We start from the raw sequence: 26153 nt of genomic DNA on the forward strand, positions 1-26153 counted from the left end.
ATTAGCCATTTGAGAAATGCAAATCAAAGCCACAATGAGATATCACTTCACACCCACTAGAATGGCTTTAACCAGAAATATAAAACAACAAGCATCGGTGAGGACGTGGAGAAATCAGACCCTTCATACGTTGCTGGTAGGAAGGTAAATGATACAAATATGATGGAAAAGAGTGTGGCAGCTTCTTAAAAAGTTAAACACAAGCTTATCATAAAAGCTAGCAACAGCACGCCTAAATATATACCCAAGGAAAATGAAAACAAGGCCACACAAACACTTGGCACAAATAGTCATAGCAGCATGTGAAAGTACTCCAAATGTCTATCAACTGGTGACTTGAGGAACAAAATGTGATAGTCATACAACAGAATCCTATTCAGCAATAAAGAAGAAAGTGGTTACTGACACTTGCTACCCATGGATGAACCTCAAAAAGCAAAAGAAGCCAGATGCAAAAACCCCAAATATTGTCCGATTCCATTTCTATGAAAGGTCGAGAAAAGACAAATCAGAAAGATTTGATTAACAGTTTAGTTAGTTAGTTTAGATTAACAGAAAGGTGAATTAACAGTTGCCCGAAGCTGTGGGTGGGAATGGGTCCTGCAAATGGGGAAAAGAGAGTTTTTGAGGTAATGGAAATGTTCTAAGATTGGTTTGCTGTGATGGTTGCACAACTCTGTAAACTTACTAAAAAATTACTGACGTGTATACTTAAATGGGTGAATTTTATGGTAGGTAAATAATACTTTCTTAAAATTGTCAGTGAGGGAATGGAAGTTCTAGACTCAGATTCAAGTCCTGCCTGGGTCTCTTTTCCTACCAGCTGCATAACTTTGGGCAAGCCACTTCAACTCCCTGAGCCTTATGTAAATTGGGAAATTGGGAATTAAGGTCATACACTTCAGTTATTGTGAGAATTGAGTTAATACAGGTAATATGCCTAGCACAATGCCAGACACACAGTGAGCATTCAGTAATGTTAGCTATTATCCTTAATTGTTATGATTACATTCAATCAATTATCAAGTTTCACCGATTTTTACTTGGTAAATACTTCTCAAGTTCATCACCTTTTCTTGGTAATTTCTCCCCTGGTGCTGAGATCTGTACCACCTTTTAGAAATAACACCTGTTGCAATCATCCAAACTTCCCCCAGGCCTGTACCCTTACATCCGCCTCCACAGGGCACACAAGGCCCCCAGGACTGGTCTCTGCAGACTCTCCCACACCATCCCAGACACACACACCAAAGCAAGAACTTCCCCACACACGCCATGAGGTTGCTCGTCCATCCCTTCTCTACAAACGCCCCTTCCCTTCAGTCCGTCTCCTCTGTGCATTCGCCCACACAGGCCCTCCCCGGCCCTCCAGCACTGGGCTTTCTGTGCCCACAATGGTCACCTGTACACGTCCCATCGCCAACATTGAACTGAGACACAGACTATAAAACGCACCTCCTATCTTGAAGTATGAACCCAGCACAGTCCCAGGGTGACTAGCACACTGTAGGGGCTCAGTAACATGCTGACTGCTCAGGTGGACACCAGTGTGCTGCACCCTCTCGGCTCCTCACACGGGCTTCCTGACAGCTTGGGCCTCTTTTCAGTAGGTCGCTTAAGGAAAGTGACAGAAGTGATCCGGGAAAACGGAAATCCTCCTAAGGCTCGACCTATTTGGAAGAACTATTGTTAAGACGTGATGAGAGGAAGCACAGGGTCTGGCCTTGGGCTGAAGCCACTGCCACTTCCCACCACTGGCAGCAGTTCATCAGAACCGCGAGATGGCTGGGGATGTTCATCTTTCCAGTCGAAATTTTCCTAACTTACTCAAAATCAGTTTCAAAACTCTGAAAAGGGTCTGTTAAGAATTTTTGAGACAGCTCACAGTGGGAATATACAGTCGATTAAAAAAAGAAAATTTCCCCAGTTGGTTCTAACGTGCAGCAGGGGTCAAGATCCACTCCTATGAAGTTTATTATTTTTTCTCTATTTTTCAGGGTCCTTACTGATAAAATGGTGGCAGTTATGCTTAGATTTATGTGTAACTGAAAACCCTTCTGAGAGTACAATTCACAAATAAATGTTAAATGGAAATCTTTCTTCCTGTTCTCAACATCTTAGGTTATTGTAAAAGTAAAGTCTGACTTATTAAAACGGTCTGATCGATAAGTATTAATGTTAATATTAGAAATGAAATTTAAAATCTATAACAAAGAAACAGACTGCCAAAACCAATCTTAAATAACCCACAATCAAGAGCATCCTAAAACAAAGGTGCGAATCTAAAAGATAACTGAGAAGTAATAATATTTCCAGAAGATTAAGCTGCAGATCCTGTGTGAATAAATCCCTATCTGTGGACCTGGAATGTTTTTCTCTAATCATAAAAAGAGAAGAGAAGAACTTAGCGAAGTGTTGACTAGGCATCATTTTTGTGCTTATGGTGTAACGAGCCCTGAGACAAAGATCGGAAATGATTACAAATATAAAGTGACACTCACTGTGACATAAAACTGAGTATCAGAATCTTCTTAAAATGAAAAAAAGTTAAACAACCACATCACATCCTGTAAACATCTATTTTTCTTCTTTGGAGATGTCCCATTGACTGAATCTCTTTTCCTTCTTTAGAGAAACATCCTGTCATTGATGGTGAAGGGGATCAGGACCTGCCACCCCAAAGCAGGCCACTTTGGGGGTATGAATGATTTTTGAGCTGAAGTTATCTGAGTCCCTGAAATCCTTTACCTGCCTAAAAGCAGAGCCTTCCCAAAGAATGCAATTGTTATAAATCTCCTCCCCAGGCAACTTTATAATCTCCTCTTCTGGCACCACACTCAGCCCCCGGGACAAACGATCATTTCTCCTATCTGCTCTGCTAAGGGCCCATTTATTTTCTAGAAAGTCATCTGTTTTTACATAAGTGCCCTTTCTTCCCCATCCCTTTCCCCAACTAAGCTGGGTGGAGAAACTCCAAGCTAACCCTCCCTTGGAGCAACTCATCACTGGATACCACGTGAAGGCAGGACACACATGTTAATGACCTTCTGGTTCCTTTTCTCCTGCTTGTCTGTCCTTTATCAGCCCAATCTATGAGGTCTGGATGGAGAACCTAGAGGGCAAGAGGAAAAGTAATTTTGTTCCTCTCCTGTATGTCCGACTTGACAATATAGACATCTATCGGCTGTATTCTGTTTTAAATATCCTGGAAACAACATAAGCACCTGAAAGAGTTGAAGTTTTAAAACTCTTTGAGACACTAGGTCTAGTTTCTTTTTCAAACTATTAAAAAAAAAAAACTATATCAAAGTGCTTAATTTGTTAAGTAAAACTGCTATGAAGAAAAGACTTAATAGTGGTAAAATATTTACCTCGTATATATCTAGAGAAAAAAATGAAGATCCTCACCAGAAATTTATCAATATACTTAACCTCCTATATGAATATTATTCCATCTTTTAACACTTCATTATTTATCTTTTATTAAAAGATAAATTTGAAAGAGTAAAACTGGATGGTGGCAAAATAAGTTCAAATTAAATTTTCCTACTTGAAAAACCAACAGCTACATTTCACAATGGGGAAAACTGAAAATAATACCTTATTGCTATTAAAAGGGCTTCCCTTGTGGCTCACCTGGTAAAGAATCCGCCTGCAATGCGGGAGACCTGGGTTCAATCCCTGGGTTGGGAAGATCCCCTGGAGAAGGGAAAGGCTACCCACTCCAGAGCTGGCCTGGAGAATTCCATGACTACACGTCCATGGAGTTGCAAAGAGTTGGACACGACTGAGTGAATTTCACACACTAAAAGACTTGTAAGCTATTAAAAATGGCTGATTAAATAAAGGCAGGTGATATGGTTCTAAATACAGAATTACTGGAAACTAGTAAAGCATGTAACACAGAACTGCAATATCAGTCATGGAGGCAAACACTGGGTCACATCTACTCAGTTAGAAGGGAACAATGTTTAGAAAAATCAGAGATGCCATATGAAAAAAAGCACATAAAAGACACAAACAAAATATACTTCTTCAGCATGTTAAAAACAATCACATCAAAAAAAGTATACAGATAAAAAATGTCAGATGACATAAGAAAATAGTGTGTGTGTATATATTTTGCATATATATATATATAAATCTACAGTATTTACCACTGTTGATATATATATATATTTTGAAGCAGCTCTGATACTGCTATCATAAACTAAATTGTACAGCTTGGATTATTACAAGTCACAGAATCATGGTTTAAAATTGGAGTTCACATCCCCAGCTACATTTTTATATACACTTATTTCTCAGCTTCCACATGATCTGAGTTGGGAGCCTTGTGGTATTTGGATTTTGTCCGAGTTTCTGTGCAGTGCTCAGCTGCTAATACACTGCATTTGTTTTGCCCTTTAATAACATCATTACCAAGTTGATTAAAATTACATTAGACTCATTATATACATAAAAAATATTGTCACATTCACTAGCTAAACAAATGTTACTCTCATTTTAAAACATATACTTCTGTACCTTAAAAGCTTAAAGCCCCAACTTACAAGAAGAACCATCATCAATGTTAGGTTTCCTATTCTCTACTGTTCGAACAGGAGCAAAGTGAGGGTGAAAACAAGCTCTCCACTGAAACCCAAACACATACTTTCTTGGAGTGCCCCAAACTTGGTCACTGTTTTGGTCATTGTAGTGTAAAAGAATATTCTGAAAGACATTGCTGGTTTGTTACCATGTAGCTGAACTTTTTCCACTGAAACAACCAACCAAAAAAAGATTTCTGAAAATATGAAAGTCACACTATTAAAAAAAAAAAAAAGACCAAAATCTGAGATTCCTAGAAATAATTAGGATTGTTTTTTACAATTTTACAAAGCAATAATTTAATGGCCTAAGAGCAGCAATATCCACTGACTACATTCTTTAAAGGAAGAGGGGCAGGAAAAGACCATGTAAGTATCTACCCACCCTTTGTAGGGAGGTTTCACAGGAATTTAAGGGACAGAAGTAAGAAAGAACCATATTGTTAATCCTGCTTTCAAATGAATTTCAAAGCAGTTGGTTCTGCTATGAGTGACTGATGATCGGTAACTTGCAACTTCAGCTGGCATCCACTGGAGAGTTATGCACACAATTCCTGGGTGTCTGGCAAGCATACTCTGCTACTCTGCTCTGAGCTTTACAGGACTCAGATCAGAAAAAAAGGCACAGACACATGAAAGCTGATTTCTCTGTGAAGACGGACACACTGTGTGCTGTACTTTTGAAAACAAGACTTAAACTGCACTGATTTTTTAAGCACCATTAAGTGGTTAGCCTTTCTCTCCAATGTCTTTAATTTTCAGATTGAAAGCTGAATGAGGAACTGAGTCAGAAAGCTGAGCCGTGAGATGCTGAATTAGGTCAGGGCAAACCCGCAAGTCAGTTTAGGACCTGGGTTACAAATAAAAGGGGGACGGGAAGGACAAAACTTGACTGAAAGATAAGTTATGGAAAACAAGAATAAATTATTCCATGGATCTAGATTAAAAGTTCTCTTCTTTAAACATTTTTTTAGTTCTGTGTTTGACTGTATATGGGTAGATGCCTATATAGTATCTATTAAAAATCACATACACTAGGTAGAGCCTTAAAAATATCTATTCTACAGCTTTTCAGTGCTTTGTAACATTACTCAAAATAGAATGGGCTAAGAGAGTACAAATATTCAGATCTTGAAGAAAGATATAAATGAAACTGTGCGTGCATCCCTAAATGCTATTGCTATGTTTCCAGGTTAAATTCTTTGTAATGGGTTTGGTGATGATGCACGTTAAAAGCACATCTTTAAGCAGCATCTACGTGGGGATGAAATCACTTCCATATATTCTTATTACTAACTTACATGAGAACTGTGAGAGTTCTTTACAATCGTATAAAATACTGCTTTGGCAATTATAAACGTAGCAATTCAGGTCTCATACGGTTTCTATTCTCTTGTGTGCAGCAAGTACAGAATTCTTACAGCAATACTGACTCCTGGATTGAGAGTCCATCCCGATTTCTGTAGTGATACACTGGAGGTGAGGGCCCTGAATACTGAAATCCGGGTGAAGGGGCGTCTTCCAGAGCTGGGGAAGTTCTATACCGCACTGGACCATCTACGGAGACTGAGGGGAGGGAGTGGTCCTGATAGGGGGCGTGGTGAAACGTGGGGTGTCTTGGGAAACTGCTCAAGTGGCCATGGTTGACATCTCTTGTCCACGGCTGTCCGTGCATCTCTGGCCTCCACGTGTAACCAACTTCTGACCATTTTCTGTTATCTGGCAAACAATCCCCTGGAGGAAGGATGAATTTCCCATTCTTTGGGGACCCCGAATTGCCCGAATATCCACCGGCACCAAGATCAACAGGGAGAACTTCTATTCGACTCGATGGCTGGACCAGAGGAGTTGGGCGGCTGTAAGATTTCTCTGGAGAAGCACTGATGGAAAGCGTGGAGCCGTAAGGTCTCCGTGAAGGATTCGTGTGTGGCCCGGGGGGGAATGGGAAGCTGCTGTTGGCGGCAGGGACCCGTTTTGGAGAGCTGCCCTGGTAGGTGGGGGGGTTACTGTACGAAGGGGGGTGCGCGGCCCTGCGATCTTCCCCGTCTGGCAGGAACGGGTGCTGAGGCAGGACTTTGAAGGCGAACTTGGGCGGGGCCCTGGACGGGCTGGCGCTGGGTTCCGCGGGCCTCCGTGGGCTCTGCGCCCGTGCGCGCTCCAGCGCCTCCTCCACGGCGGCGCCCGGACTGTCCTCAGGCACATTGTCGTACTGAGAGGCGGTGGAGCCGCGCTTGCCCTCATCTGCATCCAGCACCTTTGTCTTCTGCCTCACGTGGGGGGCCCGGGGGTCGGCGAGCGCGGGGGGTGCAGCCCGGCTCCGGCCTTCCCGGGCGGACTTAGCGGTCTTCTCCAGAACTGCGACCTCGGAAGGCTTGTGCCATCGGGGCACGAACTCCTTCCGGGCGCGCGAGGTGGCGTTGCTGTTCTGATTGGCCGCCGCGTGGTTGTACTGGCCGGAGCCGTCCTGGGCGCCCGGCGGGAGTCTCCTCTGCGCCTGCGCCTCCTCCTCGTCGCGAAGCCTCTTACCCTCCTCGTCCGACTTCCGCCGCTGCTGCCTCGCCCTCTCCGGGGTGCCGGTCCGGCGTGGGTGGGGCGGGGAGTGCTCGTGGGTCTTGTGGGGTGAACCGCCGCTGCCCCTCCGACCGCCAGGGTGGGGACTCGACCTGCCCACGCTCCTCTGTCCGTTGCTCAGGTGAGTGACACCAGCCAACTGACCTTCAGGGGGAAGCTGCCCCAAAGGTTTCTTTGGAAATTCATCCTCTTTGCCTAAAGGGAAAGACACATTCATAAGTGCTACATGCACATGAGCAAACAGTACCAAACCTAAGACCTACATCAATGAATTACTGCTTACTCTTCACATGCGCACTCAACATGCATACCCACACAGAGACATGCAGCATTTTAGTAGCTTAGGAGAAGCATTTTTTAGAGAGATTGCCACGAAAACATTCCAAAACTCAAAAGTCTTATTAGGCAGTGTGCAGATGGGAAGATTTTATATAACCTTATATGAGTAGTAAGAAAAAGTCAAAGTGATAGTGACTCAGTAGTGTCTGACTCTTTGGGATTCCATGGACTGTAGCCCACCAGGTTCCTCTGTCCATGGGATTTCCCAGGCAAGAATATTGGAGTGGGTTGCCATGTCTTTCTCCAGGGGATCTTCCCAACTCAGAGATGGAACTGGTGTCTCCTGCATTGCAGGCAGATACTTTACCATTTGAGCCACGAAGGAAGTCCCATGAGTAAAGGTCATAGAATTGTGTAAGATGATTCTTAAATTTTGTTAAGCTATATTACTACCTGCTTTTTCAAAAATGCAAAGCTGATATTCTCATTTCTATTCCTAAAACAATCTTTCAGGTCAGTAGTTCAATGTCTTACCATTATATTCCTTCCACTTAAGCATTCCTCAACTAAAAGAGTTCAGAATTTTAGTAAAATAGTTTCTATCAACTTCAAGCAAGTCTGCCAAGTTTAAAGGTCAACTGATGACCAATTGTGGCTCCAAGTTGTACCCAAATAGCTCATTATTATTCTCTCAAGTAACTCCACAGGATAAAAAGAAACAATATTCTCTACTTCCAAATTAATATTCTAACAAGGTCCTACTTTAAATGCAAAAAAAGGAAAAAAGAATAAAAAAGAAAGAGAAAATCATATTAGATACTTTTAGTTTTACATTTTAAATAACACCAGAAAATTAAAGAGGAATTAAAGAAATGTACATTTAGTCAACAATGTTTAAAAACAATCCACCATAATATGGACACCCATAAATACCATCTTGAAAAGACAACAGACTTCACTTGCAAAAATTCCAAAGTTTAAGATATATGCTTTCTACCTGTCACTGCAAAATCAAACATTGTCACTTAAAAATAAGTCTTTGCTCTCTTCAAATGTCCCCCCATCTATCAAATGGTTAGGAGGAAGCCATGAGTCCATAGTTGTGAGCAGGCAAACGCCACCTTGTTTCCATGTAGCTCATGGTTTAGGTGATGATAACTGTATTATTTACCCACATATCATAATTTTCTTTAAGATATTAAAAAAGTTCAAGGAGCTTTTCTTTGGGAGGGAGCAGAGAATGATGGTAATGCAATAACCTTTAAATAGATGAGCTGCCAGAATCAAAGTTACTGAGCTAAAAATAAACCTTGTGTTTTCCTAATTCAGTGGTTTTTGTAACTTTTTAAAAGGAAATTATCTTTCTCAAACAAACTCTCATATGAAACTCCAATAAAAAGAAAATATAAACAAAGCTGCTCTAGGTAAAGTGGAAGGAAGAAGTAGGGAGGAAAGAAGACTGAGAGTATTGAACATATGGGGAAAATAATACCACATGACATCCTGTCCCTATGTTCTCATATCCAGAAATTTCCATCCTGAAATCTTCTGGATACATAAAAGGCATGCATCAGCAAAGACTAATGGGATGCGTAGTAAAATGAAGAATTACAAATATAAGGCCTGTATTTCTCAGGAAAAGGAATGAAAAAATGAGGAAGAAGTAATAGACTGAGGTGGTAATTTCATGCCTGAAGCAAAATGGAAAGGTATGTGTTATACATATGAGGGGTTTTAATTTTTCAATATAAAAGGTAAGAAAAGTATTCACCTTACACTTAGCACTACTTTATATTCAAACCAATATACACATTTCTCTAAGAAGAGACATTAATATTCTATGCATCTACACATCATATTAGAATTAAAAGAAAATTTTAGCATGTTCCATTTACTGAATGGCAACAGGCCAAAATCCACACTGGGTGACGGTGCGGGGGTGGGGGGGAATCTTCAACTGTTCTAAAACATCCAAAAAGTAGCTTCTTAAAGGTCTTTCACAGTCACCCATAATACATCTCCCTTTCACCTTAGGAGATGATAACCAGCTCAAAGTGCGGTCCTGCTTATTTTGCAGTCTTTCCTATAGTGTCTAAAATAGTAACAGAATCACAAGTAAGGTTTTGACAAAATGTCCACTCATTCATATATAATTCATCTTAATTAGAGTAATGATGTATCATTCAAATAAACAGTACAAAAACATAACAGTTATAAATACTCAAGATCTATATAGCTAAGAAACTAGATATAGCAAGGTTTGTTTTGGAGAAAAAAAAAATCCAGTGCCAACAAAAGGGCATGGTGTCTATAATTAACTGCTGAATGTCAGTGTCTCACTAGGAACGAGGACTCTGTAAGAGGTGCATGATGAATACTCAACTGAACAAAGGTATTTAGAGGATACAGCCCCTTAGCTCCCATAAAGATTATCTATAAGTAGGAAAAAAAGGAGAGTACTTTGAAAGACGCAACAGACAAACATATGAGAAAGAACCTTCTAAAAACCTAAGTGCTTAAAAACCCTAACGCCTCCCAATATTATGGACACTAATGCAGGTTAAGCTAGGAGGCCTACGCAGGAGGGTAAGTGTATTCCCAGGCACCAGGGCCGGACCGCAGTGCTGGGATCTGCATAACTTAAAACAGCGTCAGACAGCAACTACTGTCCACAGTGATCTGTGACCGGGGAGCAGGGTAGGGCCATGACTCCGCACCCACTTCTGTCTTCTACCAGCAGTCGCTGACAGGTGACATGTGGATCCTGCCACGTTCAGTTTATTCCTGTGACTGACCAACCCCTCTGAACAGCACAAATCCTCAGCAGTTCAAGGGCAAGCAAATGTACACTTGTTCACGTTTCTAAGGGCCTCCATGGCGGTGGGAAGGGGCCTGTCTCTCAAGAGAAGGAGTGAGAAGGGGTGGGAAGGAGGGACCCGAGGAGAAGGGAGGGAAAGAGGGGAGGGGGAGGATGGGGCAGAATCAGGGAGAGTAATGGGGGTGATGGGGCGGGGAAGGGGGAGATACCCACAGCAGAGCATTGGCCCTCCTGAGGCCGCTGCTGGACTGAGTGAGGCCGAGGCCTTGTCTGGCAACCACAGCAGCAAAACCCAAGGGCCCTGCGCCCAGGAGAGCTGACCTCCGTGTCTAAGTACGGGATCAGAAGAAAAATATTCTCCGACTTCATTATAAAGTGATTCCTTCCTGAAGTACATATACCATCGTCTCATGTGCTGAAGACATATGTCATAGTCTCATGTGCTGATAAATATTCTCTGCCCTTTTCCCACATAAGTAGATCCGTATAAGCATTAAACATTCTTGGACAATATCTTCATAGATTCATCTCAAACTATTCAAACTATGCACACACACACACCCCCGACCCCGGCCAACACGCCCAATACACACACTGTTGCATTTGGTCTTTGGTTTAAATATCCCCTTTCACCCCTAAGCAACGGGGTATATAACTAAAAGATTCAAGCATAACTGATGTTAAACAGATGGCTATAAATAGGCAATAAGTGTTAATATTTATTACCCACACTTTCATCCTGGACTTCTTTTCAGTAGACATGACATTGTACTCTGCTCACCCCACTGTAGCCCCTTGCCTAAAATTCTGTTCTTCGCTTTCTCCCCTGAAAACCCGGAGTTTAAACGAAGACGTGGGAAAGCAGCGTGATTCCCATCACACACAACACGGATGCTATGCTAATGACACTTTTCACTAGGGTTCCATCACATAAAGGGTGAATATCTTTATGCCACTGCCAAGAATTAGACTACTCTGCTCAAAAAATAAATAAATAAATAAAATAACTAACTTGATATATTTCAGACTACTCTGCTCAAAAAAAAAAAAGTAACTGTAACTTGATGTATTTCAGAATAAAGGCAAAAAGTTTCTTATTTTTCTTGAATAACACTTTTTTCTTTAAAAAAAAAACAAACCCAACAGAAAGAACACTCCTTAGCATCCCTAAAAAAAAAAAAAAAAATAAGGGAGTCTCTTTAGTCCGATTGCTCCATCTTTCATCTTACTCAAGTCTCTGTCACCACCCAGTGGACACCACACGCAACTACAAGTCCCTCAGACTGCCTGCCTCGGAAGACAGCAGCGGCTTTCTGTATCCAAGTAGAGAACATCAGCCCGGAGAATAACCCAGCTCCGGGGTTATTTATCCACCCCTCTCCTTTTATCTGCCCCCACCCCCTCCATCTGCGTTCTACTGTAAAAAGATCTTACAAACTACTGCCACTAGGTTTCCTCATGTGTAGACTGAGGTTGAGTGTTTTCTAAAAGTTATTTGAGGGATTAAATGAGACAATGTGTGTGGAATGTGGCACAGAGCAGAAATTCAATAAACACTAGCTGTTAGTGACATGCTAAAGCAGTCCATTCCATTACACAGCTTTGGATATTTTATTCTGTTTAAACAGTTGTATTATATATGTATGTTTTCCATTAATATATGTGTCTTTTACTAAAACTTGTTTTAAACTCTTTTTAAAAGTAGGTAAGTCATTTAAAAATAAATGCTGGAATAGCAAGAATATAGTTAGTAATTGCTACTCCAAATGCATTCGCTGTGACAAGAAAGAATCCATAGAAAGGGACAACACTAATGAGAGAGGAGGGACCTCCCAGAGCAGAGGTGCTGGCCTCACAGGGCCCAGGCCCACACACCACCATTGCAGTGACAGCTTATCTTCTGGTGAACCCTGATGACGCAAAACAAACCTCGGAGAAACACCGATTAGACTCCTTGCACTTAAATAACTAAAAGCAAAGCATCTTGGTTTTTAGCAAAAGCGTATTCTGAAAACTTCTTTCTACTGTGCTCTCTCTGCATTCTCTTTTTTCTTTCCCTCTCATCCGGTACCACCCTTCATCCACCCTTCCCTTTTTACCCTGTTTCTAGCTCTATTATGACTCTATTCACACTCTATTGTTACTGCGTAAATTCTGGGTCTCCTCCGTGCACCCTGAGAACAGGAAGAATGTCTTTCTTTTTAGTTGTTAAATCTCCAACAGAGCAGAAAACCTAACAGGAGGCACTGGAAGATGTTTTGGAATAAGTGGATAAAATATATTATCTACACTGCAGTGTACTGCAAAGAACCCGGGATGAGCAGTCAGGAACCTGGCAGCAGTACTGCTATCTGCAGGTTCTGCGGGCTTCATATTTATTAGCATTTTAGTATCAGTTTCCTCTTCTATAAAATGAGACTTTTACTTGCTCCAATACTGCATGTGGTTCTCCAAGTGATGATGAAAGTAAGAGTGCTTATTGTTATGGTAACTTAAAGCCATAGTTAACTTCTGTTAAAACAACATTATCTATTAAACTTCCTAATTTTCCAACTAGGAGAGGCAGATTTAATGAATATTTGCTTTTTCTTAAAATAATGAAGCCGTAAACAGCCAACAAGACACAGACTTACGTGATGTCATCACAAGTGTGTGGACGTTTTCACACAGCAATGGGCCATGTTAACTGCACGGTGTCTCCTGATCTTAACTGTAAGTTATACGTAAAGCGTCTGGCTATTTCCTTACCAGGTTCTGGAAGGTCGAGCTTTGCCCGCTTCAGTTCCACCATAGAAATCTGGAGCTGCTCTATTACAAAGTCATCTTCGAAGAAAAAATCCTTTGCCAAGGTCTCCTGAAGAAATTCTACAAGTTCTTCCATGGACAATCTCATAAGATGTTCTAAGAAAACATGAGAAAAATAAACTGGCTATTTTAGGTTGAGAAGATAACATATTCTATTCTGATGTCTATTTTTAAGAGTGCACCACATACAACTTCCACATGGCCTTGTGAATATCACCGAAACCCAGTTAGGACAAAACTCTTTCCTGACATTAAAGCAGTCATAGAGAAAACCAGGTAGCCTTGGGGGACTGGGGAGAGGTGAATGCTGCTAAATACCTTCTCACAGGTGTAAGAATAACCATACCTGGGTATCAATAGTCCCCCAGAGCAAGAGTTCCTAGAGACCCCAGACTGACAAAGCCCACCCAGGACAATGTGCGTGTTTTCCTGATACAGAGCTGCGGCTGTCACAGGCATAGCCACTTCTAGGTCTGTATTTTAACTGTCTCAGAATTTCTCAAAAATCTCAGAGGCAAGAATTCTACCACTAAACCACCAATGCCCCTCTCCAAATTTCTTAAAAATCTAGATTATTAATTTTATTTGTATTGATACTTATGCCAATGCCCTATAAGCAGATTGTGTGTACATGTGATTCAATTTACAGAAAGAAACGATACCTCACATGTTATTCACCTCTTTGCTTTTCCCCAGTCAATGGTGTGTATCACTGATACCTCTCACTTCAACAAGTATGGTTTTACGCCATTATTATTAACAACTGCATAAGAGTCCACTGTGTATATGCTCTAAATTTATTAATAATTGGTATTCTAATACTGGGCATTTAGGTTGCTTCTAATTGTTTTTACTGTTTAAAATCACAGTGTGATTTTTTTTTTCTTTTTTTAATAACAATGCCTCTAAATACTGGTAAGGGAATCAGGAAAAAAAACAAGAAAAAATCTTAGGAGCCTCAGGTAACTATTGGCCCAGACACAGTTTTTGAAGCTTTATATGATGCAGGAACTTCATATAAGTCCTTGATCTCTGTCTTCCTAATGAAGAAAAAATACACAACAGCAAAGGTTTTCCAGAGTTTAACCTAATGATATAGTAGGATATAAAGTAGTTGTTATGCTTAAGGTTAATTTAAAAGAGTAGAGAAACTTTTTACTTGTCAAAATTAATCAAGAGTCATAAGTAAAACACAATTTAAGAGGAGGAAGAGAGTTATGGGGCTTTCTCACTGCTAAAGGAGTGTTAAACTAGTAGGTATATACCTTAACACAGAGTATGCTTCTGTTCTACATCTTGGTCAGTTCATAATCCAGAGAGAGAGAAAAGAAGGACATGGTGGGGAAAGGGCAGGGAGGGAGACTGACTGATTTCCTGTGGTTATGACCACAGATCTGAGTTTTGGAAGACAGTTCACTGCCAAACTGTTTCATCTTGGGGCGGTGGTTTGGTGTTGGGGAGGCAGAGAAATGAACCACAAGACTTCTGAATCCTCTTCTCTCAGAATAAACAACACAGATGTGATTTTAAAGTTTCAGTCTTATCTGGAATCTGAATAATCTGGCGGTCCTGAAGACCATGCTTTTCAAGTAAGCAATCAAACCATTTCCTATCAAAGTACCAAGGACGAGAAGTTCTTAGAACAAAGCCACAGCAGGGAGGAAAACTACAGAACATGACCCCAGCACTCAGCTAATGTATCACTGAGCTGGGAAACTGAAGAGATGACCATTCAAGAACAAGGAAAGAGGGAGAGTATACTGTGAATGTGAACTCAGGCTGTGCTGTGGGCTGGAGGTGCTGGGTGAGGAGCACCCACGTGGAGCCTCTCTTCCCTTCTCTGCATGGTCACAAGAGGAGTACCATAAGTTTTAAGGGTAGTTTAAGATGAATAAGGTCCCTCATATTCATAAAGAGCAACTCTCACTTCTTGACTTTCAGAGTAAGGCACAGCATATCCTATTTACCGAGCCCTTGCAATATTGCAACTGAAGGCCTTTTGCTACATTTGGACAACTGTGGGCCTGGAGGGTGCTACAGACGCCCCAAAGCAGCCAGACAAGGAGACAGGGGGAGGGTCCCCATCTCTGGTCTATGGCATGGGGCTGGATGCTCTTTCCCTGGTGAAGTAATCACAGAAAACGCCGTCTCTCGACCTGTTAACTAAAGGGCCTGGCTTCTTTGGTCTCTCCCTTTTTCTATTAAACTTAAGAATCAGATCAATGAAAAAAAATGAATAAATAAAGGACATCCCCACACACACACCATGGAAACAAATAACTAGTAGGAATATTATTAGTAGTAAAACCAACATACTGCATTCTACTTAAATGTGAAGATGAAACTGACACAGAGAAAAGAATTGACTTTTGCAATGAGTAAGCTTCTAGTCACGAGGAAGAACCAATGAGAGAAAGCTACCAACTGAAGATAATTTCTTCACTGATTTTAAAGAATTTTTAAACTCATTACTGAAAGGAAATGACCTTGAAGTTGGGTGGGTAATGAGAAGTCAAGATTTAAAACAAGGCTAGATTTTTGTGAAATCTTTATAATTAAATGCTTTCTTACTTCTGTGTAATTTTAAGATTGTGTAAGACATAGCAGTAAGAACTCGTTCTCCTTCGAAGATATAGATGTCCCATATTCTGAGGTTTAGTGTAAAGGGCGTCTATAATTAAAAACAAAACAGAAATAAGATGAACAGTTTGTCCTTGTCTGGTATTTTTAATTTTATGATTGGACTTTTTAAATAAATACTCACCCGATCAAGGAAACATTGAAAAAACCATTTCATTGTGTAAAAACTTGTGTAGACTTCTTGAGAATCCTGGAAAAAACAAAAATTTCACAATTTCTGGATTGCTGCACACAAAATACAACAATATAATACTAAAAGTTAGGCAAGTTGTTGGAGGTAGCTGTCCCAGCTAAACAAAGCCATTCATTACAAATCTCTGTGCTGGAGTACTTCCACTTTTTCTCTTCTGACTCTCTTCTCCTTCCTCAGTTGTACTTTTGAAAATCGCCCTGAGAATAAACCCCTCATAACATAAGACTGTAATACAATACTTGGAGTCTCTTTTAACATATTCTAAAAGGAAGCATCCTTGCTTTACTAAATTACTACATTTTTCCAGAGGAGTATGTATGTGATCCACTGAGGATGAGTTTGTATGATCCTTAAGATATTTTAGTGCAAATACTTTAGTGCAATTAAAAAACCTCCTAAATCACTGAGAAATCACATATCCTTAAAAACTATATTGTTTGTATTATTATATATCAGCTTCAAAGACAATTGATGCTATGAGTTAGGGCTGTGATAGTTCACTGGTACTAAATTTCACAAATCTAATGTCCTTTGAGGAACTGGGAACTGTAACTGCTCAGTAAATGAAATGGATGAGACTGGACACCAAGAGAGTAATGGAGACCAATGGCTGCACTCAAGTCTTCTAGCTTTATTCTTGGTAAAGGTGGGTGTAAGTCAAGGTCATATCTACCTACCAAGTGCTGCTTAAGCTTGGACAAAAATTTATTCAGTATTTTTTCATGATGTTCTTGAAACCTCAAGAGTTTGGGAAAACCATGGACAAAAAATCCTAGAATACAAACATAAAAACAATACTTCATAAATAATAACAACAGAAATCCCTAGTTTAAAATGCAACATATTTCTTTTACCTTTTAGCTGTCAACAACAAGAAAAACAAACCTAGTAGTTACCCAAATATTTTTACTTCTCTCCAAGGAAACAATTATGTATAAGCTTTGATTAATGAAAACTTATAGCCTAGTATGTGTTTGCTAAGGATCGCCTATCACCTTGTAAAAGTATAAAAGAGGACAGAGTATTTCTGAATTAAAAGGGAAACTAAGAAAGTAAGAAAAAATGGAAACTGAAGCCTTTTATCAAGATTATCTGTTTACTTGAAGTACTGGGTGATGTCTTAAACACACACTTCTACAAATTATTCTAATCTTGATTACTTATTTTGCTTCACCATTATATAAAACAAACTCAATTACTTTTTTCAGGCTTACTCTAACAGTATCATTAGAGTAACCATGCTTCCCAGATTATTATCACTTTTTAATCCTTTTTATGGGATATTTAACATAAGCTAAAACATACAGGCACTGTATGATCAACGTTAACATATTCTATCCCAAATGATTATGCAATACAATCTATAAGATTTCTAGGAAGTAAGTGTAAATGGGAAGTTAGTATTTACTTTGTGTATGTAACTCATGGAAATTTACATCTATTTTTATTCACAAGTTTCCTTTCAGATATTCTAATAATCCATTAAAAAGGATGCATACACAATGAATTTATGATTTCTCCATATGAGTTTTTCAGCCTGGGTTCTAGGTAACTTCAAAAGACATTAGTAAGTGTTCTGTTTTTAAAAGAGTCCAGGAGAAATACTGTATGTCACGTATACTCTTTTTTTGCATATGGTCACAGGCATATGAGCTTCTGAATGTTTCTAAGTTGTTTTATAGACTAAAGACACTTGTTTTTCTTGGTTTACCTCATCTCCCAGACTTATCTAATCTTGGAGTCCAATTTTTCCCCACAGAACGCATGTTTCCAAAAAGCAAAACTATGTCCCTGCAAGAACCTGAGGAACACTGCTGGGAAGCACTGCTTTATAATCCCCGGGGAAGGGCTATTTCTTAACTGATTCTCAGCTTTCTAAGGAGTGTGTAAAAATCTCCAGATAGAAAATTCCTCCCCTAGTAATACTTTCTGGTGAAATGGTTTCATAAAAAAAAAAATCTATATCTATCTCTCTCTTTCTCTGCCACTTTCATGGTCAATTTGAGAGGAAGGGAATTGGAAGAAACTTGAGAAAAAGTCTGATTTGGAAAAAGGCAATTCCTTCAATAATAAACATGAGCTCAAGGATGCTAAGACACCCAACACCGCTTCCCTTTTCAGTGGGGTCCCAGACTTGGTATTTTAAATCTCATACTTCAGCACTCACTTTACACTTTTGTGAGTGATAACAGGTTCATATAGGAAATGCAAAGAACTTAGGTAACCTTCAGTTATAAAATTTCATAGACAGATCTAGAAACAAACATCTCTAGGTACAAACTTTCCCATAATAATGACCTAAACTGCTTTGTAAATGTAAATGTTACAATAGTAAAATAAATACTGCTTTGTAGATTAGACTGGGGCTTCCCAGGTGCCCAGTGGTAAAGAATCCACCTGCCAACGCAGGAAGCACAAGAGATGTAGGTTTGATCCCTGGGTCGGAAAAATCCCCTAGAGAAGAAAATGGCAACCCACCCCAGTATTCTTGCCTGGGAAATCCCATGGACAGGGGAGCCTGCTGGGCTACAGTCCATGGGGTCACAGAGAGTCAGACATGACTGAGCACACACACACACAGCTTAGACTGGTGACAATAATTACTGAAAGCAAGTTATCAGGTTTGTTAAAAGAGATGAATTTTCTAAAACTGGACAGTATTCCACATAATTGCACACTACTTAAGCTGTTAACATTCCATTGTACTTCCAAGATTATCAGCAATGCCATCTCACGCTAAAGCAAAATAAAGACTGATAAGGAAGAGTTGTGTTTCAAGATGCCTTTTGTAATGATACTACTGGATGGCAGCTCAGTGTGATGTGTCTTACTACTGGAGTCCACTTATGGAATGCAAAGTGTCCAGAAACACTTACCAAGAAGATAGTATTTATTTTTTTAAAAATTCACAGGAAACACTGAAGGAGATAGCTAAATGCAACCATACACACGTACACAACAATGCTCTGACAGTAACCACGTGGTAAGAATGTGAGATTTAATAAACTATGGAAGGTCATAGTTTTGAAAATTTAAAACATCACTTTAACATGTGGCAGGTTCCCCACCACATGAAGCTTCAACGTTCACAAACAGAATTATGGTCCGTTCTCAGAGTGGTTAGTGTTAAAATTGTTTTTAATTTGGTATTATCACACTCAATGGCACTGAGAAAATAACTTTGCATTATATGGACAAACACCACTTTTATTTTCAGAGAAGTTTCAATCCAAACTCTCTCAAGTTAAGTTTATTGCATATGCTTGGCAAATATAAGGAAAATATTATTCAAAACAGTGTAATAACTTGAAAACCAAAAAATTATGCAAGCTTTGAAATATCAAAGTACCCAGAATGTGTTATCAGCTTTTTTACTGTAAGATGGAATCAATTTTAAGGCTGAAAGAACTAAAACACATATCTGACATACCAAACTACTTGATTACTGTGGACCTTTCTTTTAAACACATCAGTGTCATTTCTCAATTAATATTCTCTAACAAACTGGTATAAATCACAATATCCAGTCAACAGTAGACATTTCACTGAAGGCATGACTGTCTAACAGTTTCAATCAAAAGCGTCCAATAATTCAGTTTTTCCTAAATTCTTCCAAACCTAGTTTCTCCTAACCAGGGCAAGTAAGGAAAGAATTTTAAAACATCAGTAGTATATGTTGCAATAAACATGAAGGAATATAAATGTGAACAGAAAAGCTTAGAAAAGTTCAATGAAGAAGAATTAAATAAGAAATTAGTAATAAATACTAATGAATTAAACACACCCCTAGACAAGTTTCTGTACTTGACTCTACCAAGCATCACCCCAAGTCTGACTCTGTTTATATCTGCCTGTCTCTCCCTCATTTGTTGCTGATCATCAACTACAGGGGCATCTTACCGTGCATGGCATGTTTGGGACCTGAGAACAGCTTGACCAGGGCCCAGAAGGCATCTTCCTCGTTCATATACATGAGGAGCAGAGCTGTGATCTGGCTCATCCCCTGACAGTATCCAACTTCCTAAAGAGAAACAAAGAACAGAGAAACCAGGGGTCTTAAGATCAAATTACATACACATGCAGGTATGAAAAACTGATGTGGAAAACAGAAAATGCCTAAATATATTACTTAATGCACAATTCTACTGAGAAATACTGCAATCTTCACAGTACTGAGCCACATGCTATCAAAGACTATGTTTGTGTTGGAGAATAAATGCAGAAGTGTGGACAAGTCTAACCTAAAAGGACTCTACTGACCTCTGCTCAATACTGTTATTACACCTTCTGTAAAGAGCACGGTTTACATTTCTGTTTTATATGATTCTCAGCTCAATATTCCTCCTCTTTGCTCAGATGTTGGCAAATTTCTCTACTTGCACAGTTCCCAATTGGCTTGTCTTTTCTCCTCAAGATTTCTGTATCCTTATGGAGACACATTTTGGGGTACCCTTCCAGTCTAAACCCCTTCCCTGAGAACTGCCCATTCTCCCCATAATTACACATAATTTCACATGGCCTTAGGGATCCATATCATGACATGTGAACCACAGCTCATGGAGACAAGGACACCTATCCCAGGGAACCATCAATTCAGCTGCATGACAGTTTTACTCATTTCTCCAGGAAAACTGAATAAAGCCACAACTACATACATGGTGGTATGTAGCTGAACAGAAAGACCACATTGAGGCTATGACAGTAACAGCAGCCTAAGAAAAACAGATAAGCAGGCAAAGAGATACATCTGAAGAGAGAAACAGTACAATGAAGTTTCCAGAGACAGAGTCACCATATAGCCCCAAGCAGGACAGAAAGAAGAGCTCCTCTCCCTGTAGGCTTCTCACCCTCCAGCTCCAACAGCCACCACCAGCTTCATTTCTATGAGATGTCCCTTTAATCAATTCCTCTTTAACCTGCCCTAGTTTGAGTGAATTTCTGTTCCTTGTAACTTAAAGGTTTTGATTACAATAGAAATGGTACACCTCAAGGTTCAAGGTGTCCTTCCTGGAATCCAGTCAGCAAAGCATTTACTTGGCATCCATACTGGTGTTGACAATAGTTGATCTCTTCCTCCAAATCTCTCTCCCTCAAGAGTAATCAATGGCTTAAGAATAACATGTTCTAATACCAAAATATTTAGTTTCGGCTTACTCCAGGAGACAGCAAGTAGGTATCTATGGTCTGCTATCCGGACCTAACCAAATAAATGAAATGTGATTCTGAAAGGCAACCTCCAGGGGAATGAAGAGTCACCAAGAGTCAAACAGAATTAATCTAGGCACTACTTCCTGCCCTTCTCCCCCTGCTGATTCCCAGTCCTAAGTGCTTAAAGTAAAAATAAGAAAAACAATAACACAAAACAAAGCAACCTCTAGTAAGGGAGGAAAAGTGAGGTTTGCTGTCATAACCGTGGTTCTACCCACTTTCCAAGCAGTTCTGCTCTGATACCCTGGGGTGGATGAGGGAGCCTTAGGAAGGTCCTCACACAGACCTCAGTCCTGAGATGAAGCAACACAGGCCAAAGGGGCTTTTTCAGGAAGGAGGTCCAAAGATTTCCTCCAGGTGCTCAGAACACAGCTCAAAGAGATGTGGACAGGCAGGCCCCAACTTACCGTATTATAAATAGAATATGCAGCAAGAACGTGGAACAGTGATTGTTGCCTAGAGGAAAGAAATTTACATTGAACACAATTTAGTTTTTTCACCTTTTAAAATTAGGAACTTGAAAAAAAAAAAAATGACTGGTAAAACTGATGAACAGATAATCCAGATAAAGCTACTACTATTATTATAAAGAAATGACCCCAAGCTCAAATTTAAACAATACTCTACACAGCCTAAACTTGAGGCTAGATAACATTCATTTTGACAGAAAGGATTTATACCAAAAAGCACAAGCACATCACCATGTCTTCAATTTGTTGTCCTCTTTCAGTGACCTGTTCTCACTATAGAATCATCCCCACAGAAGGGGCCAGCTGGACGGAGCTGTGGACCAGCCTTCTGAAGCCTCACTCACAGGGCCAGCATCCTGCAGCAGCTTGCAGGGTGGGGGCATGTCCCCTAGGGGGCGGTGTCCGCGGGAAATCAGCTTCCAAGACTGGCATCACCTCTCCCCTGGCCAGGATTCAGGGCCCAGGATCCAAGCGTGGGAACAGGAGTGGCTCCACCCACTGTCACCTCTTGTCCACTAACAACATGTTTGCTTTCTGCTCCATCAACCTTAGGCTCTGCTGCTTGAGGGGTCCTGGCTCCAAAGAAAGGAGTGTCCCCACCAGAAGACAAACACTTCCACTGAACTGGGAGCCAGGCTGGCCACCCCTACCACCATGGGCTCCTCATGCCTCTCAATTAGCAGGCAAAGAAGGAGGCGAGTGTACCAGCTGCAGTGACTGATCCTGGTCACTAAGGGGAAAGGTGAGCTGCTAGGACATGGTGGACGTAAGCAAGAGCACGTCTGGAACACCAGAGAACACTGAAGGGGCCTCTGAGTATAACCAAACCCAGTGATTCAAGTCCACGGAACACCACCACAATCAAATTCAGGCAGGACTGCTAATGGTAGACTCTTCAGGAATAAAGGTTTAGGGCCCCCAGCAGCCAAAGTATTTGCTGAGAGCAAAGGGTACATGGGATGGGAAGTGGAAGGTAAGTTATGACCAGCAGTGACCACATGCCCAGTCACGGAGATAGTGACTACATCTGTTATGAGTATTTTTTCCTTATTTTGGTATCAATATGTTTGTGTATATACATATATATTTTTAATGTGCTTTGTTCCTTCTCTTTTCCCTTATGTTCCCATCTACCATAAGATGTTTAATAATAGCTGACTTTATATCACAGCCTTTAGGTTATACATATCAAAGCAAAAGGAGTACATATCCCCAAGGACTCAGCATCAGTTTTTCGGGAGGGGGTTGGCATATTTTGAGTTGTAAGCAGAATAGCTGTGGAAGTACAGAATATTATAAGGAAGTACAGCTTTATTGTCTTTATTCAAAAATTAAGTTGACGAGCATGGTCTGTGATGGTGAGCTTCTTATGTGCACTTGGCTGGGCTACAATCCCCCGATATTCAAACCCTAATGGAGGTGTGGCTGTGAAACAGGTCTTTTGTAAATGCAACCAAAGTACACAATCAGTTGACTCGAAGTTGGGGAGATTACCCTCAATAATCTGGGAAGCCCTGGTGCAATCGGCCTTCCTGACACCTGCCCCATGGACCTTGAACTTGCTAGTCAGTTCCGGCATACGATAAGCCAATTCCTCACAGCAAATGCCTTAGTTTATATCTCTTACTGGTTCCTATTTCTCTGGCTGAACCTTAACTGATACGGAGGACAGCAAAACTGTACATTTCATTCCTAAACGGTCACTGCCATTTTATTCACCCATTTCCCATTTTTTTAGTTTCACCTGTGCATGGAATCAAGGATCTAAGAATGCATTTATTACTGACACAGTTCTCAAAAAGTAACAAAATCTCTCATTTCTTTTCTGAGATTTTTAATAAGATTATCTACCATATATTTAAGAATTTCAGATCATAAAATGATTTTATAGCAAATAGTATAGTTCAGATATGTCAAAGATTAAAAATTTAAGTTAAATTATATCCTAAAGTTTACATAATATGGACCAAAGGATCTGCCAAAATTTAAACCCTCAGAGGTGGGAGCAAAATTACCACCTATACAAGATATTCCAAACACTCATATTTCAAGTTGATAAAGACTATCTGTAAATGCTATTCATAGTTCATAATATTAAACTCTACTTACTTCACACCATATCTGTCTCTAAACATGATATGGTCCCTAAATGTGCGGTTGACATCAAGGTCTATCTGTCTGATATCAGGCGAACAACCCCGTGCTCTGTGTTTTAATTTCTGAAGAGGAAAAAAAGAGGAGAAGAAAGCACATTTTAATGGAAATCAAATGTCAAAAAGTCTATGACAAACAGTAAAATAATTCTCATTAAAAAACTTTTTTGATTTAGGAAAGCCATTTCCATAGTTCAAAAATGAAAACAATATAAAAAGGTGCACAGTGAAAGGTTTCCCTCTGTCCACACACCACCACCCTGCCTTACCTCCTCCCCGTCCCATCCTCTCAAGACAGTTAGATTTTCATTTGGATGGAGAATGTTCCGACTTTGTGTTGCTAAGACTCTTCCCAGGCAAGCCAGGCAGTTCATGGCAATTCCTTTCTTCTTTCCAACATAATGTTCTAGCTTTCCTTGGGGCTTATCACTGCCCAGTTTCTCGTTTCTCAGTTGGCTTCGCTTTCTATAAAGTGCTGCTAATGCAATACAGACTCACTTTAGGCTGCTGTCAACCTCTCCTGGCTGTTGTAGCAGGACAGGCACCTCCTGTTTTCTACTCCCCACAGACTCGGCTCCTAGGGCCTTCGGACCAGATGTTCAGTGGGGCTCCTCAGGGGCTCCCTTTCACAAACATCTGCTAGGCCTGCCTTTGCTTGGGTTTCCTGGCTTCTGCATCTCACATCTTTCTTGGTTTATTTCTTTGTTCTGAGGAGCTCGGCCTCCAGTAGCTTTTGTGAAAAGATGTGTGGAAGATCAATTTTTTGATACTCTGAATGTCCGTTAAGTCTACCTTCTTTCTTAGCTATTTGGCTATTTTAGAATTCTAAGTTAGAAAATATTTTTGCTCAAAAGGCACCAGCTTCACTGTCTTCTGGCTTCCAGTGTTGCCATTCTAATTCCTTCTTCTTTATAAGAAAGAGGCTTCTATCTCTAAGTTCTGAAACTTGCAATTTCTGTGTTTGGTTTAGATCTATTTTTAGCCACAGGTTTGGGCATGTGATGGATCTTTTCAATCTTAAAAACTCAGTGAGTTGAGTTTTGACTTCACAATCTATTTTCTGGGAAACTTCTTCACTTGTCATTTTCAAACCCGCCTCTAGAATTTTTCATTTCTATTATCATCTTTTATATTCATAGGCTCTGTTGTTCTCGAATATTCCTTTTATAGCATCCTATACTTGTTTTATGGATGCAATATCTCTTTTTATCCCTCTGAAGACATCGGCAATAGCTCTTCTGTTTTTTTCCTGCTCTATGGTCTGTTTCTCATAAGTTGCTTTTTCCACTTGTTCCTATTTTCCATGCTAGCTCCTAGCTCCTCTCCTCACTGTCTGCTTGTATTTGAAAGACACAAGAAAGCTGATGGAAAGTTCTGTGTGCAGACGGGCTTCACAACTGTCTTCACTGCAGAGTGGTCTGGCTGCTTTCACTGGGCCTCCCCTGCAGTCAGGAGTTTGGGGGTTATTTTCTTGGGCTGGTCAGATTCCTAGAGAAAAACTCTTCTGATCCCCCGTAAGGAGGACAAGTGCCCAACTGCTGATGTTCTGGGACTCGAGTGGAGGGAAAGGCTGGTCTGCCCCAAGCAGGGCATCCACTCCCTGGCATTTTCCTCCACATGTCTGTGTCCTCTCCAGCCCACAGGCCCTCTGTTTCTCACCCCTCCTGCCCCAGAAAGGAAATGCTTGACGAGACATGATAAAATATGCCTTAAAATACAATTTAGTTGAAAGAGAAAAAAACACCCAAACACATCTATAATATGAATTATTCTAGAGGACAAGAAAACTTAACACAAAAAAGACCTCATGACACAAGCAAAGCCCAGTTAAGCAGGTAAAAAAATAACAGAACAGAAAGATTATTTATGTCCTAGAATAGTGACAAGCTAAGGGCAGAATACAGGAAATTAAGCATATTTATCTTAACAAAAGGAGGTAAGCAACTTCTCAGGTAATCTCTGAGACTGAGTCCACGAAATGTCACAATAATAAAGAATAAACACTTACTTAGAAGAAATAGGATCTAATGAGCCTATAAACCTGAGGGCAGAAGTACAGTGGAAAGCACCTGGATGAAAAACTAGCCACCTAATTGTGGGTCCGGCCGACAACATTCTTCAGCCTTGCTAAGGCTTCAGGTGAGCTTGTTGTGCACCATGGCCAGACCCCTGCCACCATCTGTGACACAGATCACAAGACCCCAGAGAGACCGATAACAATGAGATACAGTTAAAAGAACGGGAGAAACAGTAGGTAAGAGCACCAGCTCAGAAGCCACCGCCATTATCACTGTCTAGAGAAAAATCTTAGTAGATGAAAGAAAAGTAGTTTTATTCTCATTGAATTTCCATAACATCTTACAGAAAAACCCAAATAAACTTTCCAGCCAAATCAGTATCTAGTCAACCATTTAAAATAATTTGAAA

The 26153-nt window shown here is 40.3% G+C and overlaps 1 protein-coding gene across 15 annotated transcripts in view; it reads right to left on the bottom strand.

Annotated features, from left to right (window-relative positions):
- Positions 1-4026: 4026 nt before the first annotated feature.
- Positions 4027-26153, bottom strand: part of USP6NL (USP6 N-terminal like) — a 124564-nt gene continuing 102437 nt past the window's right edge. For all 15 annotated transcript variants that reach the window (XM_081554022.1, XM_081554033.1, XM_081554034.1 and 12 more), the window contains 8 exons: positions 23683-23792; positions 21511-21559; positions 19796-19916; positions 16573-16667; positions 15827-15892; positions 15634-15733; positions 13006-13158; positions 4027-7355 (listed from right to left, as the gene is read on the bottom strand). In XM_081554022.1, coding sequence (XP_081410148.1) covers positions 6007-7355; positions 13006-13158; positions 15634-15733; positions 15827-15892; positions 16573-16667; positions 19796-19916; positions 21511-21559; positions 23683-23792 — 2043 coding nt within the window. In that variant the 3' untranslated portion in view covers positions 4027-6006. The remainder of the gene's footprint in view (positions 7356-13005; positions 13159-15633; positions 15734-15826; positions 15893-16572; positions 16668-19795; positions 19917-21510; positions 21560-23682; positions 23793-26153) is intronic.

Source organism: Giraffa tippelskirchi, chromosome 13 (assembly GCF_054371585.1).
Source record: "Giraffa tippelskirchi isolate mGirTip1 chromosome 13, T2T-mGirTip1v1.2.pri, whole genome shotgun sequence".
In the NCBI taxonomy this organism is placed as follows: domain Eukaryota; kingdom Metazoa; phylum Chordata; class Mammalia; order Artiodactyla; family Giraffidae; genus Giraffa; species Giraffa tippelskirchi.